Raw genomic sequence first — 21185 nt, 5'->3', positions numbered from 1 at the left:
TATATACTGAGTGACCTCAGCGAGCTGGGAAGCCAGGAGAGAAGATGGGAGGTTAGCATGTGCCACTTGAATTTGAAGTGCTAGTCAGCAGATAGAAAGCTCTGGGCTAGAGGTACAGAATTAGAACTTCTTCAGCATAGATGGGCTGTTTAACAAAATCGTGTTAATAAATAAGAGTGTTCATGAAGCCTCATCTAGTAGGAAGGAAAGGTGGGTGGAAGGGACCCACAAGTACTCAGTGCTGTGCAAGCACCAGGAGGAGACAGTGCCTCGGCCCCTGGAATGACAGAGTGAAGCCCGTCAAGTGGAAAAGGTGCACCTGCCAATCATGGTTTTGATGTTGCTGTGTTTTAGGTAACTGTTGACAAATGGGAACCTTTGTTGAACAACTTGGGGCATGTCTGCAGAAAACTGAAGTAAGTGAAGTATGTTTTTAGAAGTACTCTTTATGACTAAAAGTTTACCTAATTTTGTGTAGCCTTTTCTGTGTCTCTAGTTTGAGACACTACAGCTTCCTTGTACTCGGCTGCCCAGGTGTGACAAGCATCGAAATAATGATTGTTTTTATCTCTGTTGGTATAATTCCATGTTAGGGATATATTGAGAATGGATAAATTGATATATGATTTTTATTTTCTTATAATAAAAAATATTAGTGTTCAAAATTAATTTTGAAGAACCAGGATAGCAGGATCTAATTAAAACCATATCCATATTCTAACTCACCATTCTCCTGTAGATACCAGTTTTTGGTGTATAAATGGATGACAGGGGAAAAATAGATTCTTTGGTTAAGTGATTTTGGGAAATTTTATTGTGTCTGTTGGTTGAAGGCTCAAGACAGTGTGGTCCAGTCTTTACTATGCATTATGAGCTGAAGCTTTTCCCAAAGTTCACTGAGCACAAACCTGTTTTTCACAAAAGATTTGATAGAGCAAGTACTCCAGAGAACTTTGGGGTGCACTGCTCCAAGTACCTCCTGTGGGCCTGGCTGCCTTTAGCTGCCCCGGTGTGGGGCATTTGCTGTGTGATGATGCACAGACCCGAGAGTCAGGGCTGGGTTCTGATTCCAGTCTCCGGCCAGTCACCAAAAGGAACACAGCAGGAGTGCCTGCGGCAGGCTGAGTGCGCAAGGCAGGGGTGTATTTCAGGGAGGTGCTGAGATACAGAAGTGTGTACGGAGGACCTCTGCCAGTCTGAGCAGCTGCTCTGGTACAGGGGGTGCTCCTCTGAGCCTTAGGAATTAAGTACTTGCACTGTACCCACTGATGGTGCCCTCTCTCCCTCCCCATCGGCTTCCCTCCCCCAACTCCCTCTCTTCTCTCAGGAAGTATGCAGAAGCGCTGGATTACCACCGGCAGGCCCTGGTGCTCATCCCCCAGAACGCCTCCACGTACTCCGCCATAGGGTACATCCATAGTCTGATGGGCAACTTTGAAAATGCTGTGGATTATTTCCATACCGTATGTCTTTTGTTTGTACCTAACTTTTAAATCTAGTTAACATTTATCACTTTTTTTTTCTTAAAAGGTATTTTCTAGGCAATATTTTGTTTCTTTACCATTTTAAAATTCTTCAGGCAACCTTGTATTTTATTCTTTTCTTTGCAGAGAAAAGCATGTGTGTGTTGTGTGTGTTGTACTCCTCAAATAGGGACAAACGTGAGACTTGTCCACGGCATGCAGTGAGACTGACACACGTCCATGATGCTTGTCAGCCCAGTCTGAGCTAGGCCTTGCATCCAGGCAATGGGTGCAGAAATTCCTGCTGTACACGCAGGGAGAGTCTTTGGGAATTCTAGTCTTTCTACAGATGACTTATAATTAATTCTCTTAGATCAGTTTAGTAGGTGAACAATCTGTGTTTATCACAAGGAAAGAATCTCTTCTTAATCAATAAGGTATTTCATCAAATCAAAGGCCTCCTTGTATGTAATGACCACACACACACACACACCACCCACTGCCATTTAAACTTACCATAATTCTTTCCCATCACTTAGTTTTTTTGTACCTTGAAGAAGTGCAATTTTGGACTCTTTAGGACATAGATTTTGATCCAGGGCCCCTGTAGTACCTACATAAAAAAGAAAATATATGTGAAATAAATAGTTAAGATGTTCAGGTCTCCACAGTCAGAGTTTGGGTTTTCTGAGTCACTTTTTTCCCAGGTGATCAATATTCATGTTTCCCAAATAGTCTCCTGGTGCCAGAACACATCCAGTTGATTGATTGGATGATTGAATCCAATTCTTGATTCAAGTTCCTCCCAGACAGACACTGGCTCTGAAAATCCTACGCTGCGGGGAATGCCGACAGAAGGCCTTCATGCAGGCTGCGACTTCCGTGCCCTGAGTGTTCTCCCATTATCTGGGGCCCAGTCTGCACCGTGGCAGCATGGCCACCGGGTCCGCGCTGCCCACCCGGGACCCCTCTTCACAGCCGCGGCCGGCAGATGGCAGTAGTAAGAAGCCACCAGCTGTAGCTCTTAGAATCAATGAAGTAATAGTATTTTGAGAAAGAAAGAAAATATGAGAAAATGGAATCTAAAAGAAATTTGTGAGTGATCGATTTATAGCTGATTTTCAAGGATTGGCTAGAGATTCTCAGGTGAGATGGAGTCCTGAAGGCACCACTGTCATAACCAGAATACTGAGCTAGGCAGCAGTGCGGGCCTGGCCGGTTTTCCGGTGTGGGTGATCTTTTGCGCATATATACGTGACTGTTGCGTCATCGACCTCTCTTCTCTGAGTTAGATGCGGAAGGCTTAGAGGGCTCTGTGTGGAGGCGGGACTTCCGACCTGAAAGAGAACAGTGTGATGGCCGTCCACGCACCGCCCCCAGTCCAGCCTCGGGCTCGAGGGGGTGCTTGTTTAGCTGGGTATTGGGCCTCCCTCTGTCCCTACCCCACGTTCCCTGGAGTGTTTTGAATTGAGTTCTGGATGAATGTGTTTTTTTAAATTATTTTGTTATCAATATACAATCACATGAGCAACATTGTGGTTACTAGACTCCCCCCATTATCAAGTCCCCCCCACATACCCCATTACAGTCACTGTCCATCAGCGTAGTAAGATGCTGTAGAGTCACTATTTGTCTTCTCTGTGCTGTACTGCCTCCCCCGTGCCACCCTCCCCCCTCCCCTACATTATGTGTGCTAATCCTAATGCCCCTTATTCCCTTTGTTCCTTCCTCCCTTCCCACCCCCCCTCCCCAGTCCCTTTCCCTTTGGCAACTGTTAGTCCATTCTTGGGTTCTGTGGTTCTGCTGCTGTTTTGTTCCTTCAGTTCTTGCTTTGTTCTTATACTCCACATATGAGTGAAATCATTTGGTACTTGTCTTTCTCCGCCTGGCTTATTTCACTGAGCACAATACCCTCTTGCTCCATCCATGTTGTTGCAAACGGTAGGATTTGTTTTCCTCTTATGGCTGAATAATATTCCATTGTGTATATGCACCACATCTTCTTTATCCATTCATCTACTGATGGACACTTAGGTTGCTTCCATTTCTTGGCTATTGTAAATAGTGCTGCAATAAACATAGGGGTGTGTATGTCTTTTTGAAACTGGGATCCTGCATTCTTAGGGTAAATTCTTAGGAGTGGTCAAATGGTATTTCTATTTTTAGTTTTTTGAGGAACCTCCATACTGCTTTCCACAGTGGTTGAACTAGTTTACATTCCCACCAACAGTGTAGGAGGTTCCCCTTTCTCTGCATCCTCACCAGCATTTGTTGTTTGTCTTTTCTATGGTGGCCATCCTAACTGGTGTGAGGTGATATCTCATTGTAGTTTTAATTTGCATTTCCCTGATAGTTAGCGATGTGGAGCATCTTTTCATGTGCCTGTTGGCCATTTGAATGTCTTTGGAGAAGTGTCTGTTCATATCCTCCTCCCATTTCTTAATTAATTAATTAATTAATTAATTAATTAATTAATTAATATAATAAAATAAATAAATAAAATAACAGGGTCATTTGCTTTTTGGTTGCAATAAATAAATGAATGAATAAATAAATAAATAAAAATAAAAATAAATAAGAAATAAAAAACAGGGTTATTTGCTCTTTGGTTGCTGAGGTGTGTGAGTTCTTAATATATTTTGGATGTTAACCCCTTGTCGGATGTGTCATTTACTGATATATTCTCCCATACTGTACGATGCCTTTTTGTTCTGCTGCTGGTGTCCTTTGCTCTACAGAAGTTTTTTAGCATGATGTAGTCCCATTTGTTCATTTTTTATTTTTTCCCTTGCCCGAGGAGATGTGTCCAGGAAAAAGATGCTCCTGTTTATATTTAAGAGATTTTTGCCTATGTTTTCTTCTAAGAGTTTTATGGTTTCATGACTTGCATTCAGGTCTTTGATCCATTCTGAGTTTACTTTTGTGTGTGGGGTTAGACAGTGATCCAGTTTCATTCTCTTGCATGTAGCTGTCCAGTTTTGTCAATACCAGTTGTTGAAGAGGCTGTCAGAATGTTTTTAAACAAAAGAAAAGACATGCATTTTCTTGTAATAACCTTGCTGAATCTTTTCCAGCAGGCCCTTGGTCTTAGGCGAGATGACACATTTTCTGTTACAATGCTTGGCCATTGCATTGAAATGTACATTGGTGATTCGGAAGCATATATTGGTAAGATTACAGTTCTTACTGACATAGCGTTGCATTGTTTAAATATCTGTGTTAAAGTTTCTCAAACTTTCGTGTGAAGTTCTAAGCTCATCTTTCTAACCATTATAACTGCATTAATCTCAAGAAATCCCTTATTTTGTTGAGATAATGCTATGGGAACTAAGTACCGCTTCAGTTTATAATTGAATACTTGCTATCTGCAAATACCACTAGAATATGCGTAAAGCACTGTGGTACACAAGAATCTATCTGACTGCATGATGGAAAGCCTTGGCGATATCTTTCTGAGAACAAAGGAAAGTGGCCTCAGTGTCTAATGATGCAGGCTTCGCATACTGACCTTCAGTCTCAGAGCAGGACCCAGCGGGCTGCACTCATACTGCAGTGCTGTGTGATTCTTTGCTCTTTGGGATGATAAGCGATCATGTGATAGCTTTGGACAGAACTGCTGTTCTTGGGCATTCACCTAGTTACAGACACTGTAAAGAGGGTGAAGGGAGGATAAATCTTGAGATGTAGACTTTGGGACAGGCAAAGATTTCTTTAGAGGGACCAAAAACTGTAAGAGAAAGACTGTTAAATTAAGCTTCAGTAAAATTAAGATCTTTTCATCAAAAACACTATCCAGAGAGTAAAGAGGCATGTCATTCGGGAAACTACTCATGATCCATAGATTTGTCCAGGAACTTGTGTCTAGAATACAAAACAGTCCTGCAAGTCAGTCAAAAATGGGCAAAATATTTGAACAGGAGCTTTTGCAGAGGGGATATCCAAATAGTTGCAAAGCAAGCGAAAATGCTCAGTGTCATTGTACTGACAGTACCTGGTGTCAGCAATGACACAGAGCAGTTGGACTCTTTCTGATTATTGGTGGGGTCATTATAAGCATGTGAAACCTCTTTGGATGTCCGTCAGCCACGCCTGTTAGGTCTGCTGCTGCCTTAGACTCCAACCGGCAGCTGCATCATGTCCTGCTGTCTGGCGAGTGGCTTGGTAGCTCGTCTGCTGGTCGCACGCACACCTGCAGCTGTCGGCCAGGCTCGTTCATAGCATGTGGGTTCAGGTTCCAAAGGACAAGAGCTACAGCTTCAAGGGCCCTTGAGAGCCCGAAGTCACACAAAGGCACATCCATTGCCACCAGGTGCCGTGTCACAGTGGGAGGGGCTGTCTCAGGCGGGGGTGTCAGGAAGTGTAACTCACCTGGGGGGTGAGGCTGGTGACCTGCCATACCGATCTGACCATGTGGCAGTTTGCTCCCAGGTGGCCACCCAACAGAAATAAGTGCCTCAAACAAGAGCGTTCATAGCATAGCAACTTTTTTCTCAAGAGCACCAGCCGGAACATCCAGATGCCCACAGTGGGGGAGTGGAGGAGCAGGCTGTAGTGCCCTCATACAGAGAGCTGCACTGTTAAAAGCACTAACTGCTGAATTGTGTGGTAACATAGATGAATTGCACAGATTTTTATGCAAAAAATTACTGATTAATTCCACTTAATAAGAAAACCTAATTGGTGGTGATAGGAAAAATCAGAGCAGGGTTACCTCTGGCTTGGGAAGGTAAGTGTTCCCTAGGAGCTCAAACGTGCTTTGGTCTGGTGTGGACGCTTGAGAATCTAGCTGTGGACGCTTTGCTGGGAACGTCGGCTCAACATTCACAAGTTAAAAAACAGAAGGAGCCACATGGGCCCTGGTGGCACAAGGACCCTAGGTTGAGATCTCAGCTTTGCCCTAGTAGCCCTGTGGCTTTGGGGGCCAGTCAGAGCCTCAGTTTCCTCATTTGTTCGAGGAGGAATTGTGAGGCTTAAAGACTAAACTATAAAGTGAAAAAAGGCCTGGAGGTGTCTGTAGTATTGAGTAAGACAAACATTTTGCATGGCCTCACAAAGGCAAAGGAGATTTTCAAGCGTGTTGTTTGCTGTGTACTATTTTTTTATTGAGATGTAATTGACATATGTTATTTCAGGGGTACACAGAATGATTTGATGTTTGTATATTTTGTGAAATGATCACCATGATAAGTCCAGTCAACACCATCACCACATGTAGCTGGGAAATTGTTTTCTTGTGATGAGACCTTATAAGATGTGCTCACTTGGCACCTTTCAGATACGCCAGTGGTGATGACCTTGCTGGTCACCGTGCTGCACTGCCATTGTTTTTAGAAGGCTTGCATGTCATTGTCTGTCAAAACATGTATTACCAAAAGCTGTTAGCTCCAACTGTGTAAATTTGTTACTGTTTATGTCCTGAATGATTGAACTTATTAATATGTCTGTTGAAAGGCCCTTTCCAGTAAGGTTTTGATGTGTGGAAAATGTTTTTCCTTTTACTGTGGTTTCTGTATGCTGAGACTTGTGACTATGCCAGGGCCAATGGCAGTCATCTGTAAGAGTCAAGAAGTTACCCACAGGCTCCTATAAATATTTATGGGGGCTTTGTGTGTGTGTGTGTGTGTGTGCAGGGGAGGACTGTTGAACTGCACTGGAGTTGAAATGCGTGTGCCTCTAAAGAGTCTTCCCACCGTCTCCTTTGATAATAAGAGTAAAAAGAGGAGGAGGAAAATAATTGGGACTTTTTTTCCTTCAGAGCTATACTTGTGCTCTTACAATTACCATTTGGCATAACTGATGGAGGCAGTGTTATGTAACAATGTAAATTATAGATGGAATTTCTTATTTTATTCTTATCCTGGTGTTTCTTTTTAGGAGCAGACATTAAAGACAAATTAAAATGTTATGACTTTGATGTGCATACAATGAAGACACTAAAAAACATTATTTCACCTCCGTGGGATTTCAGGGAATTTGAAGTAGAGAAACAGACTGTGGAAGAAACGGGGCTTGCGCCACTGGAAACCTCAAGAAAAACTCCAGATTCCAGACCTTCCTTGGAAGAAACCTTTGAAATTGAAATGAATGAAAGTGACATGATGTTAGAGACATCTATGTCAGACCACAGCACATGACTCTGGAAGACCCTAGAGTAGCTGGTGCTCCCTCACACCTCGTCCTGCCGTCAGAATTGCCCCTTTCTTAACATGAATCCGGACCACACCTCTATGTTGAGGAAGGACATTGCCTTCAGAGACAGGATTGCATATTTTTGCAACAGATGTTTTCTGATCCCACAAAATAGTAATATGTAGGGGAATAAAGAAGGTAAAACTTCTGTTATGTCTTTGTTTTTCTTTTTCAATAAACTTTTGTTTTTGACTAATTTCAGATGTGCAGAAAAGCTGCAAAGACAGTACAGAGCACGCCTGTCTGCCCCTCACTGGCCCCCTGCCTTGCACCCCCGTGAGCCTCGGTCACCATGAGGAAGCCCACTCAGGCTCCTGTGGGAATCACCAGTGTCCCCATTAGCTTCGGCGCCTCCTTCTGCCTCAGCGTCTCCAACCTCTCTTGTCATTCACAGCCTGGACAGTTTTGAGGAGGGCTGATGAGATACTTTGTAGGATGTACCTCGATTTGAGTTCATTGGATATATGTTTCTAGTGATTGGACTGGGGTTTTGGGAAAAAATGCCACAGATGTGAAGTGCTCTTGACCACAGGATGTCAGGTGCACAGATACCAGCATGCCTTACGAAGTGGTGGTGACTGGACTGGTCGACTGCCGTGGGTCACAGTGTCTCGACGGCACAGTTACGGCTTTTCCCGCTCCATGCTATTTCTTCAGAAGCACAGCCTGCCCTCGGGGGGAACGGGTATGAGCCCCACCCCTTGGGGGGGGACCATCTGTCACATGTGGAATTGTGTAATGAAAACTGTCTCTTCCCTCCAGCTGTTCATTTACTGGTATTGACCGCTCTGTATGTCTTGTGTTTTAGGTTATAATCCTGTCCAGGATCTTGTAGCTCATTTCAGCTTGGTCTGCCAGGCCTTCTGGCGTGGCCCCTGGGTCCCTGTGATGTGCCCCATCTATTTATTTTTCTGTTGTCACTGTTTTCTTTCTTGAGGTGAAATTGTAGCCTTCAATTAATCATCACTGATAACGAAGGTGCCACCTCAGCGTGAGATGGTGCGGGGCCTGGGGTTGGGGGAGTGCATGGTGACTGTGTGTATGTGTGGACACAGATACAGAGCCATTTTAACCATCTTCAAGGGTACAGTTCACTGGCATGTCCAGATTTTTTCATTACCCCAAATGAAACTACTGTTAAGCAGTAACTCTGCAGCAGCCCCTGCCTCCAGTTCCTGGGTACCGCTGGTCTACTTTCCATCTCAGCCTGCTTGCTGATCCCAGGTAATTTCATACATGTGTACTCATGCAGTGTTTGTCCTTTGTGTCTGGTTTCTTCTATTTAGTGTAGTGTTTTCAAGGTTTGTCTATGTTGTGGCTGTTACCAGAACTTCATTCCTTTTTATGGTGAATATGTCACATTTGTCTCTTTCCTGATGGTCACAGGTGGTTTCCATGGTTGGTTTTCAGTTCCTCTGGGTGTGCACCAGGAAGTGGGATTGCTGGGTCATCGTAATTCTGTGCTTTCTGAGAAGCCAGCAGACTCCACAGTGGCTGCACCAATTTACACCCCCACCACCAGTGCACAAGGGTTCCAGTTTTGCCACATCCTCACTGGGGATCTCCACTGTGTCTTTTTTGTTATAGCCATTCTAGTGGGTGGGAATTGGTATCTCATCACGGTTTGACCTGTTTCCCTAATGACTAGTGATGTGGAGCATCTTATCCTGTGCTCATTGGCGATTTGTATATATAGAAATGTCTGTTCAAATATTTTGCTCATTTTTTAAGTTGGGTTGTCTATTTTATTTTTAGTTGAGTTGTAGGAATTCTTTAGAGATTTTGGCTATTAAGCCCTTACCACATACATGATTTGCACATACTTTGTCCCATCCTTTGGGTTATCCTTTCACTCTCTTCATAGTGTCCTTGGACACATAATTTTAATTTAATGAAGACTAATTTATCTGTTTTTCTTTGTTTAATGTGCTTTGGTGTCATATTTAAAAATCTGTTACCAAATCCAAGGTTATACAGATTTTCACTTACGTTTTCTAACTTTTTTAATAGTTCCAATTCTTAAATTTAGGTATTTGAGTCATTTTGACTTAGTTTTTGTAATGTTGTAAGATCGGGATCCAACTTCATTGTTTTGCATGTGGATGTCCAGGGATTTGTTCTTTCCCTGTTGAATAGTCTTGGCATCCATGTTGAAAGTCAGGATTTGATAAATATGAGCTTATTTTTGGGCTCTGAATCCTTATGGAATAAGCCCCGTGTGTCCTGTGCTCCTAACAGATCGTTCTCTTTTTCTGGGTGATTTTGGCTGTTGTGGGTCCCTGGAATTTCCATATGAATTTTTGGATAGTTCTTTCAGTTTTTGCAACAACAGCAACAAAAAGGTACCCTTGAGGTTGTGGGGGGTTTTCTTGAACTTGTGTATTTCTTAATACTATTATGTCATCTAATGAATGAATACTGGATGTCTTTCCATTTATTAATGTTGTCTTTATTACCATTCTGTAGGGTTTGTAGTTTTCTTTTGTAAGTTTTCCAACTCCTGTATAAATTTATTTAACTATTTTGTTCTTTTGGATGCTATTATAAATGGAATTGTTTTCTTAGTTTTCCTTTTTTGGATTGTTCATTCCTAGTATAGAAATACAGCTGATTTTTGTGTTGACTTTGTATACTGATTTGTTTTTATTAGCTTTAACTGTGTGTGTGTGTGTGTGTGTGTATTTAGTTTTCTATGTAATAGGATTGTGTCATCTGCAAAAAGAGATATTTATTTCTTACTTGACATTTTGAATTCATTTTATTTCTTTTCCTTACATAACTGCTCTGTGAGAATTCCAGTATTTTTTTGGATAGAAATGGCAAAAGCAGGCACCCTTGTTCCTGATGTTGGAGGGGAAGCTTGCAGTCATTGACCATTGAGTATGATGTTAGCTGGCAGTTTCTCATACATGTCGTTTATGGTGTTGGAGAAGTTTCTTTCTATTCCTAGTTTATTGTTTTTTAAATAAGAAAAGTGCATATTTTGTCAAAATTCTTTGGATCAATTTAGATGGCCATGTGTAAAGAGTTCTGGAATTTCAGGGCTGTTAAGGAAAAGACTTGAACAAGGTGAGTGGCACATTTTATTCTGGGTAGCCTTATTTGAGAGTGCTTTGGTGGGTTGTATAGGGGGTAGGCCTGCCACCTAGGCCTGCCACCCAGAAAGGGAGAGAGCAGGAGGATTCCTGGGGGAGACGGTATTACAGAGGGGGTCATACGTCTCTAATGTGGCGGCACAGCAGAGATCTCTGGGTCGGAGAAGTCTGAATGATGCTAGGTATAGTTTTGCCCAACATGCAAAACAGGCAGGTTGTGTGTGGCTTTTGGTGCTGGTGGGCATGAGCCAACCATCTCAGCCTGCAAACAACATAGGGGTCAGTATATGGGTCATAGATGGACCATCTTTGGCTCACGTATATAACATCTTGCAGGTTTTTTTCCTTCATTCTATTATTGTGGTATATTACATTGATTTTCATATGGTTAGCAGCCCTTGCAATCCTGGGATAAATCCTACTTGGTCATGGTGTAGGATACTTTTAATAATATAATGCTTAGTTCAGTTTGCTAGTATTTTGTTGAGTTTACATCTGTATTTGTAAGAGATACTAGTGTGTTGTCTTATTGTGTCCTTGACTTCGGTGTTGGGGCAATTCTGGCCTCAGAATGAACTAAGAAGTGTTCCCTCCTCTTTATTTTTTTTGAAATTAAGAAGAATTGGTGTAAATTATTTAAATGTTTGGTAGAATTCACTGAAGCCATCTGGTCCTGGGCCTTTGTGTTAGGATGGTTTTGATTGCTTAGTCAGTCTCCTTTGTTATGATTGCTATTTTTTCTTGAGTCACTTTTGGTAGTTTGTATGTTTCTAGGAATTTGTCCATTTCAACTAGGTTATTAAGTTTTTTGTGTAGAGTTCATAATATCTTGTTAACAGTCTTTTTTATTTCTTTGAAGACAGTAAAAATTTCCCCTCTTCCATTTTATGATTTTAGTAATTTGTCTTTTTTTTTTTTTCTTGGTCATTCTGGCTAAGTTTTAGAGATCTTTTCAAAAACTCTGTCAGTTTTAGAGATCTTTTCAAAAAACCGACTTTTGATCAAGTTGACTTTCTGTGCTGTTTTTCTATCCTAATTCATTTCTACTTTAATCTTTATTATTTCTTTCCTTCTAACTTTGGGTTTAGTTTGCTGTTCAAGGTGTACATACAATTTTTTTTCTTTTTTTAGTTTATGCATTTACAGCTATGAATCTGCCTCTGAGTATTATTTTTGCTGCATCCCAGAAATTTTGTTATGCTACATGTTTGTTTTCATTTGTCTTACAGTTTGTCTAATTTTTCTTGTGATTTCTTTTTTGACCCATTGCTAAAGAGTTGTGTTGTTTAATTTCCACACATTTGTGAGTTTTCTAGTTTCTCTTCTGTTACTGATGGCAGGTTTCATTCCATTGTGGTTAGAAAGAATACCCTGGTGATTGCATTCTTTCTAAGTGTAGTAAGACTTTTCTTGTGGCATAATTTATGGTCCATCCTGGAGAATGTGCCCTATATATTTGAGAAGATTGTATATTCTGCATTTTTTAGATGCAGTGTTCTATGTCAGTCATGCCTAGTTGGTTTATAGTGTTGTTCAAGTCTTCTGTTTCCCTGTTGATCTTTTGCCTCGTTATTCTATTATTGAAAGTGGGGTGTTGAAGTCTCCAACTATTTTTGTAGGACTGTTTCTTCCCTCAATTCTGTTAATTTTTACTTCATATATTTTGGAGGTTTTTTTAGATGCACATATTTTATACTTGTTACAGCTTCTTGATGGATTGACCCTTTTATCACTGTATGATGTCTTTTGTCACTTATAACAGTTTTAACTCAAAGTCTGTTTTATCTAATATTAGTACAGTCAGCCTAGCTCTATCGGTTATCATTTATGTGCAATAATCTTTTCCATCCTTTAACTTTCAACCTCTTTGTGTCTGAATCTACAAAAGTCTTTTGTAGACAGCATATAAATGGGTTATATTTCTTAATCTATTCTCCCTTTTAATTGGAGAATTTAATCCATTTACATTTGAAGTAATTACTAAGATGAAAAGACCTACCTAACAATTTAGTTCTTTGTTTTCTGTATGTCTTGCATGCTTTTGTTCCTCAGTTCCTCTCTTACTGCCTTATTTTGTGGTTAGTTGATTTTTTCAGGTGTGGTATGCAGTTTTGATCCTCTCCTTTTCTGTATAGTTCTTAGGCTCTTTTTGTGGTTACCTCAGGGGTTACAATTTCTATCTTAAGGTTATGATAACCTAATTTGAGTAATTCCAATTTAAAATCAATAGCATACAAACACTGCTTCTATATACCTCCACTCCTCTCCCTTTAATATTGTTATTATCACAGATTACATCTTTATTCATTGTGTTCCCTTTAATACTGATTCACAACTATTTTGTTCATTTGCCTCTTAATTCATACTTTAAAAGAGTTACAAACTAAAAGTACACTAATACTAGCTTTTGTATTTACCTATGTAGTTATTGCTATCCTTGTTCTTTATTTCTTGATATGATTTCAAGTTAATGTTTAGCATTCTTTCATTTAAACCTTAAGGGTTCCTTTGGCATTTCTTATAGGTCATGCCTACCAGTAACAAACTCCCTTAACTTCTGTTTATTAGGAATGTCTTCATTTCTCCTTCCTTTTTGAAGGGTAGTTTTTCCAGGTATAGAATTCTTGGTTGACAGTGTTTTTCTTTCAGGGCTTTAAGTATGTCACCTGTCCCACTGCCTTCTGACATCATTGGCTTCTGATGAGACATCAACTCATGATCATATCAAGGATCCCTTGTATCTCATTAGTTGCTTATCTTTATATTACCCAGGTTTTAGTTCTTGTCTTCATCTTTTGACAATTTAATTTTAATGTGCCTGTTGCAGATCTCTTTGAGTCTATCCTGCATGGAATTTGTTGACATTATTAATGTGTAGATTTGTGTCTTTCATCAAATGCAGGGAATTTTCAGCCTTTATTTCTTCAAATATTTTTCTACATCTTTTTTTCTCCTGAGATTCCTATATGCATGTTTTGTGTTTGGTGGTGTCCCACAGGTCTCTTATAGTGTATTCATTTTTCCTCATTCTTTCTGCTCATACTGGATAGTTCAAGTTGCCTTATCTTCAGGTTCACTGATTTTTTTTTCTGCTTGTTCAGATCTGTTGTTGAACCCCTCTAGTGAAATCTTAATTTCATCTATTGTACTTTTCAGTTCCAGAATTTCCATTTGTTTCCTTTTTATAATTTTGCTCTCTTTATTGACATTTCCTGTTGGTTCAGCTACCATTCTCCTGGTTTCTTTAGTTATTTGTCAGTGGTCCCTGTAGCCCTTTGAGCATATTTAATACCGTTGATTAACATCTCTGACTAGTAATTCCATTATCTGTGCTTCCTCTGAGATAGTTCTGTCAAATTTGTTTCTTCCTGTAAAAGAGCCATATTTTCTTTTATGTGTTTTGTAGTTTTTTTGAGAACTAGACATTCTGAAAATTGAAATGTGATTAAATCTGGAAATCAGATTCTCCCCACTCAGTGATTGGTTTTGTTACTTGTTGAGGGTTGCAGTTGTCCATTTGTACGGTGACTTCTCCAGAAACAGCAGTATTCCTTGTGTGTGTGATCACTGAAGCTTCAACTCTGTTGTCTGTTCAGTCAGCCTATGACCTGACAGAGGTTTTGCTTAAATGTCATGTCTTTTTTTGTTTTCTTAAGTGTGCATGTCTCTATCTTTTGGTGGATGCTGGCAAGGAAGTTGCTGAGGCCTGAGGGAGTCAAAGCAGGGCCACATCCAGGCAAGCGTCTGTGCTGGTCCTTGGGAACCACCAGACAACCAGATACGCAGCTCCAAAGATCTGGGCCCTCCAGGAACACTGATTGCTCAGATGGCATGACAGGAAGAAGCAGGGAGGTCACATGTGAATTCCTAGCCTTTGCCAAACAGCTGCGTCTTTTCCATCGTCAGGCACTTGTCTGATTGCTGTGAAGTAGCTTAACAGCTTCCAGAGTTCCAAAGTAGTTGGTTCTGATAGTGTTTTCATCCTTAAGGTTGTTTTGGTGAAAGCACAACTCCTAAAGCTTCATCATCTGCCATTTTCTGTGACATCACTCCTGTCTTAAAATGATAGCTAGATCTTTTGTTACTACTGTGATAAATGTTGAGAGTCATATAAAATTGTCTACAGTACTTATCACAAGTAATTAAAACATTCCAAGATCATAATAGTATTTTAGCTAACAAACTCAACAGGCTAATAAGCACATTTTGAGACACTTAAAAGAAATTGAGTGGACTTTGGTGCTAAATTGTAACTTTTTTCTATAAAATAAATGTGATTCATTATTCTCTATAATGTCTACATCCTTGTGGGTATGTGTAGAGAAAATGAAAGCTCCTATGGCCAGGATTCTCACCTGACCCTGGTCAACTTGCTCACAGCACACATGTAGGCAATACATTGTTAATGACTATATATAAAGAGGTCTGCCCTGTACGCTGGGCTGCACGGCCGCAGGATAGCAGAGGTGGGAGTGGTGGCAGCACTGAGGACAAAGACTGAAATGGCTGCGTGGGTGGAGAGGCCCGGAGGCAGAGAACTGCTTGCTGCGTGCAGACTTGCCCTGAAGTGGACAAGATTCTAGTGCTTGACCTGCCACCATGAGAATAAAGCTGGATATAAACCCTTTCAGTCAAGAATATTCCATTGTCATTTTTTTGGTCTCACCAAATCAAGAATGAACTTGCTGAGGCTGAAACCCACTGAGGAGACAGTAGGGGATGAGTATGAGTTTTACCTGCTTTTTCCATACTAACTTAATGACATGTCCTTTAGCTGTTGGTAAATGTTATAGGCTTTCTTGGTCTGCTTTCATTCAGTCGTTTTAGCCCCAATTGCTAAAATGATTTTTCATACAGGGACAAGATTGGAAGCTGAATCCATCTGAAATAAACAGTTGATTTGCCAGTAATATTACATCATAGCTAAATAACTATCTTGTAAGAACATCTGGTTTCATCCATGGGAGAGCTGATTGAAATGATAAGCCACATTTGTTGGGGTCAAGAAAGAAAAGTTAAAAGGCATTGCACACTGGCAAATGATTTATTTTGTGAAAGATATTAACAAATTTTTGTCCTTAAGAAGCTTTTATTTTTAATGGCTTATACAAAAAATTTTGCTTAACCTTTAACCTTTTTTTGTTACCTCTTCACTGAGATTGGCAAAAGAATCTTGCTATGATTCATAGGTGAAAACTATATTATCAGAGAACAACTCATAGTCATTCTAATAAAGAGATAGGATTATATGCTTCATTTGTTGAAATCCTTTCTTTCAGCTCTCTTCCTGACTTCAGTCAGCAAATTATCCTTCTTTGTCTGAAAAATACTGTACTCCAAAACAGTTATCCACAACATCACTAACAAGGAAGATATACAGAAATGAGTTTTGCAGGCACCTGAATTATACTCTTAAACACCAAAATTTTTATCTTAATGTAAAATGTATCCTATATATTTCCACCTTCTTTAGGTAAAATGTAGTAACTAAGGCAGAAAAAATGTATAATAAATAAGGCAGACAAACAAAAGCTGTTGTTTAAGTTCCCCACATGCTGACTGCCTAAGTTTGTACAGATGAATCTGGGCACAGAGTGATGCATCCAGCCCCCATTCTCTGACTCAGCTCATCACAGTGAATGTCAGTTTACTGCAGTAATGCACTTATAGACCATGAATTGCCTACTGCTACTTAGATTCAAATAGTGTATTTTTGAGTTTTCATTTTTCTTTTTTAATGTCTTTTCTACCTATTCTTTGTTAGTCATGCAATGTGCCTATTTTTATGCCTCCCCTCTCTTACCTGAGGACAGGAAATAAAATGACAATCATTTAAAAGTATATAAGAATGAAGGTATTAATACTTGTTTTTGCATCTTTTTGCATTTATTTTGCCCACCAGACCAAAATATTTCATTTAGTTTCTTCACTGATATCTTCATTGGTGCCATGGTGTGAGGCCTAGGGTTTCTGGAAAAGTGAACTCCTGATGTGAGCCCTCACCATACTGATAGTTCTTTAAGACATGAAGGCACAAGCTTTAAGAAGTTTGACTAAACTTTTTTTTCAGATCAGCAGCAGTTGAATACCAATGTTTAGTTTCAGAAAGTATCAAAGGCAATGTATAATGATACTGCCAAATGTTTTTCTGTTATTACCCAATTCCGTAATATCTCATAATGATGCATAGTTCCCTACAAAGGCATCCTTGTGAACTCTGAAGTGACCCTGCTGTATTCTTCAAAGGAAGATGAGAGTGTTATGGTCACCAGCTGCTGTCAGCACTGTCAGCCACCAGTTAGACCTGTGGTCCTATGTGAAATGTAGCCTTTCCTATGATAAGGACTTACTTTCCCTTGATAATCATGGGGGGAATGTTCTGTTAAGCAAAAGCAAAGTCACCTACTATATTCACTGTGATGCCTGGAGATTACTACTGCTTTGTTTTTGCTGTAGTTCTGTGCATATGCAAAACAAGATGTTTTAAGCTGAGTAATGTGTAGGAAGTTAGATTTTCTTTGTGACATACTTATTTTTTCATATAAAACCAAAAGCTATTTTACAAGTGTATTTCATTCACTATATCTTGAAATTTTATTTAAAGGATATTTTCATCAGCCAAACCTGAATTCTAAAATTGTCATTTTTGTGAATGAAACCATTTTTCAGAACTGTATTTGTAATAACAGGAAGTAAAGAATCGAAGGGGTCTTTAAATATTGGCAGTGGTGGCTGTTACTTGGGGGAAAAAAAACTAAATTTATAAAAAACACACATGTGTGTGGCTCTGGGTACCAGAGACAGGCCTGGGCTGGGCATACAGAATTGATGGACAGTTCCTACTTGAGTGAAGTCACATTTCTGGTTGTAGGGAGTGTCCTTCAAGCACTGAGCACTATGTAGGACCCAGCGGGCGGAGGTGCGCGCGATGTCTCGTCGCAAAGGAATCCACCTTGGCTGCCAAGGTGTTCTGGGCTGACCGGTGTTCCTTTGCTGAGTGACAGAATTTCTTGGAGCAAGGGTGCTTCCGTAAGAATTGTCAACCTTAAAAAAAAAGCTGTCAGTTACTTTACCAACAGAAACAGGTTTATTCAGGAACGGCAAAGTATTGCAATCCTGGACAACGGCAAAACCACAGGCACTTCCAGCGAGCAGGAGAGGAGGTGCCTTTATATAAAGAAAGGGGGAGTAAGCAGAAAGCCCATCGCGGTAAAGCAGCCGAAATATTGTGGGTAGGAAGACGTCCTTCCCGCGCTTCCTGCCGTTCCTGTGATTGGCCAGGGCGGTGGGCGGGGCACTCCCCCTTCAGGCCTTACCCCCGCCGCCGCCGCCGCCCGAGGCTTCCCTTTACCAATTTTCGCCGAACAGATGTGTGAGATTTAGGATCCTTATTATCCCAATTTAGAAACAGGACTAAAGCTGAAATTAGATATTGAGATAGATGATTGTTTAAATAACAGAAATTAAGAAAGTCCTGCAAATACATTTGAGACTTTTTCAAAGATAATTCCAACTATATGCTCTGTATTTAAACTGTTGAACAAAACATTGGAAATGAGTTAATTTTATTTTTACCATCAGCTCTTTCTGCCTTCACCTCCCACCCTCAGTATATGATTTTATATTTGGCAACCACATTATCCTCATTATCATAAGATCATCAGAGCTTCTGATCGGCATAACGGCTCTCGATTCTGAGCTGGAGACAAGAACGGAAACTGGATCAGAGGCGCGGTTCTAATAGGATTCCTTTAGCGTCTGAATATTGAAAAGAGCCCCTTTTTGGGCGATTTAAAGAACTCAGTTTTGGAGGTGCTTTTTAGTCTTGGCCCATTTTAAATGTCACATGTCAGGTGTGTTCGCAGGTAGTGCGCGGTTCAAGGATAAAGTACTGGGCAAGCAAGCTGAGCCTGGATTTACCTCTGGTATCCTCCAGTGACTCCATTCTCTAGTGTCTTTATACTTGAAGTTTATGGGAGAAAAACGCTATGAATCTAAAATATAGCCAACATGGGTTTTGGGTTTTAAAAATTGAAAAAACGCACCATTTCAAAGTGATAAGCTTCCGTATAAATTATTCGAGGCAAAAGTGTTACCGATAGTTTGTAAGGGAAAAATAACAAAAATGTGCGCTTGGCTTGGTTGCTGTCCTATTGAGAGCCTCCTCAAAAAGTCGAGCAAAATCACACGAAAAACCCTGAGGCCGTTTTGCGGGCGCCGCGCCCCCAGCCTCAGGGCCAGCGCCGCCTCCCGCCGGCGGTCCGCCCAGGAACCTCTCCGCGCTCGGCTCGGCGCCGGTTCTAGTCGGTGTGGGGAGCTGCGCTCCGAATCGCCTGTTTTTTCTTAAAATGCAACTGCCCTTCTCTGATGAAACTTCACATTTTCTTGGAATAACTTTTACTAGGCACGTGCCTATAGTTCTCAGGAGTGCAGCCTAGGCCGGCTCTCCTGAGCGGGAAAGACCTCCGATCGCGGGCCCAGACTGCGGTGCGCGACGTCGCCGTTTCGCCGACGCCCGGGCCCCTCGCGTGAGCCCGGCCGCGTGGGCGGGGCCGCAGTGGGCGGTGCGGGCGGCGCGGCCCAGTTCTCGCGAGGCTTCGGCTTAGGCGGTAGGTGGCGGTGACTCCGCGGCGGCTCCGGAATGCGCTCGGAGAAGGCGAGGACCGGAGGCCCCGCGGCAGTCGTTGCGCGGGGCTCGAGCTGGAGGGGGAAGCCGTCGGCTGTAGAAATCCAGTTCCGTCGGGAGTCACCTCCTGCCTCGTCCTCCGTCTCTGGGGGCGGGGAAGGCAAACCTCGCGAGGAGAAAACGACGTTTCTGAGCAAGGTGGGGGCGGGGCAAGGGACGAGGGCAGGGTGAGGATGAGGCCGGGCAGCAAACCTCGCGAGAAGAAGGGGCGGTGTATTCAGCAAAGTGGAGGGGCGCGAGGACGGGGTGGCTCGGGCAAACCTCGCGAGAAGAAAAGGACGGTGCTGTGCAAGGTGAGGGCAGGGCGGGGCGGCTTCAGCACCGCTGACAGCGGCTGGCTCGCCGGGAATCGGCGCCTTCGGGTGCCATGTTTGTGGGCCTGGGAGGAAGAAAAGCCACTCCAGCCGTGGGAGTTTCGGTCGGGCTGTGACGCGGGCTCAGCGGCGCCAAGCGGAGGCTCTCCTCAGTGCCGAGGACCGCGGCCTGGGGCGCACGGGAGGGCCCGGCCCGGGGAAGGGCGGGCGCGCCGGGTGTGCCTGCCGCGGCAACAGGGGCGCCTCGGGTGCGTTTCTGCTGCGCTGCCCGGCCACCTGGCCTTCCAGTGTGGCTTAACCTGCGGGCAGCGCGAAGGGGAAGGCAGCGCGTGTGTTGCGTAGTTATCCGCTGGTAACACGGCGAGCACGCGGGACAGACGTGTTAGGCACAGCCGCTTCGACCCGCGGATCCCTTTTGAGTCATTCAGCGCCTTTTTTAAAAATTACTTTTTCTGCCTTTCATATTTCCAAAAAGGGCAAGTATCCGACCAAGCAGACTGTGATCTGTTTGAGGTCAGGACGTATATTTTGTTCATCTTTGAACATCCAGGACATAACATAGACATTGACATTTAGTGCTTAAAAATTTGTGAATCAATGTATGTATTTTACTTTTTATTTTATTTATTCATTTGTTTATTTAAGGTATTATTGATATACACTCTCATGAAGGTTTCACATGAAGACAGTATGGTTACTACATTTATCCATATTATAAAGTCCCCAGTCATACCCCATTGCAGTCACTGTCTGTCCATCAGTGTAGTGAGATGCCACAGATTCACTATTTGCCTTCTCTGAGCTACACTGCCTTCCCCGTGACCCCTCATACCGTGTGTACTAAACATAATATCCCTCAATCCTTTTCCCCCTCCCACACCCCTCCCCTTTGGTAACCGGTAGTCCCTTCTTGGGAGTCTGTCAGTCTGCTGCTGTTTTGTTCCTTCAGTTTTGCTTCATTCAGCGCTTTCGGACACAGCCTTGACCTTCCCTACCCTGTGTTTCCGCTGGACCCCTGGTTCAGATTGTCTCTGAGTATAAACAGATGGTCAAGCATTCAGGTTATTGGTGCTTAATACAGTGACAGGAGTCAGAACCCAGCCTGTGTCCTTTCCTCAGGTGGTCATCCGGCGGCTTCCTCCTAGCCTCACCAAGGAGCAGCTGGAAGAACAGCTGCACCCACTGCCGGCACATGATTATTTCGAGTTCTTTACTGCCGATCTCAGGTGAGAAGCTGTTTACCAGCATTCAGAAACAGAGGCGTTGGCATTGATGGAAATTAATTGTAGCTATCAGAAGCCATCTCCATTTCCGTTTTCTTTCCCACATGTAGTCAGAAGTCATTGCACACCTTTATTTCTTCAAGTTACTTGTAAGTCGGCAGATGGTTACAGTTCTCTGAAATAGATATGAAATATGCCTCTACTAGCACCACCAT

The 21185-nt window shown here is 42.1% G+C and overlaps 2 protein-coding genes across 14 annotated transcripts in view; both read left to right on the top strand.

Annotated features, from left to right (window-relative positions):
- The window catches only part of CDC16 (cell division cycle 16), a 29341-nt gene extending 21541 nt beyond the window's left edge, over window positions 1-7800 (top strand). The window contains exons 15-18 of one of the 3 annotated variants that reach the window (XM_017665054.3): window positions 355-416; window positions 1328-1463; window positions 4538-4631; window positions 7338-7800. In XM_017665054.3, the coding sequence (XP_017520543.1) occupies window positions 355-416; window positions 1328-1463; window positions 4538-4631; window positions 7338-7597 (552 nt within the window). In that variant the 3' untranslated portion in view covers window positions 7598-7800. The remainder of the gene's footprint in view (window positions 1-354; window positions 417-1327; window positions 1464-4537; window positions 4632-7337) is intronic. The other 2 variants (XM_017665055.3, XM_037024866.2) reach the window with 2 other exon arrangements.
- Window positions 7801-19088: 11288 nt separating this feature from the next.
- Window positions 19089-21185, top strand: part of UPF3A (UPF3A regulator of nonsense mediated mRNA decay) — a 33916-nt gene continuing 31819 nt past the window's right edge. For 3 of the 11 annotated variants that reach the window (XR_012120944.1, XR_012120945.1, XM_017665046.3), the window contains exons 1-2: window positions 19115-19571; window positions 20867-20973. Coding sequence is in view for 9 of the 11 variants with exons in the window: in XM_017665046.3 (XP_017520535.3) it covers window positions 19389-19571; window positions 20867-20973 (290 nt within the window). In the remaining 2 variants the exon portion in view is untranslated. The other 8 variants (XM_073212287.1, XM_073212285.1, XM_037024944.2 and 5 more) reach the window with 7 other exon arrangements.

This window comes from Manis javanica, chromosome 9 (genome assembly GCF_040802235.1).
Source record: "Manis javanica isolate MJ-LG chromosome 9, MJ_LKY, whole genome shotgun sequence".
Lineage (NCBI taxonomy): Eukaryota > Metazoa > Chordata > Mammalia > Pholidota > Manidae > Manis > Manis javanica.
Note: the sequence above shows the minus strand (reverse complement) of the source record. Positions and strands in the feature narration are given on the sequence as shown.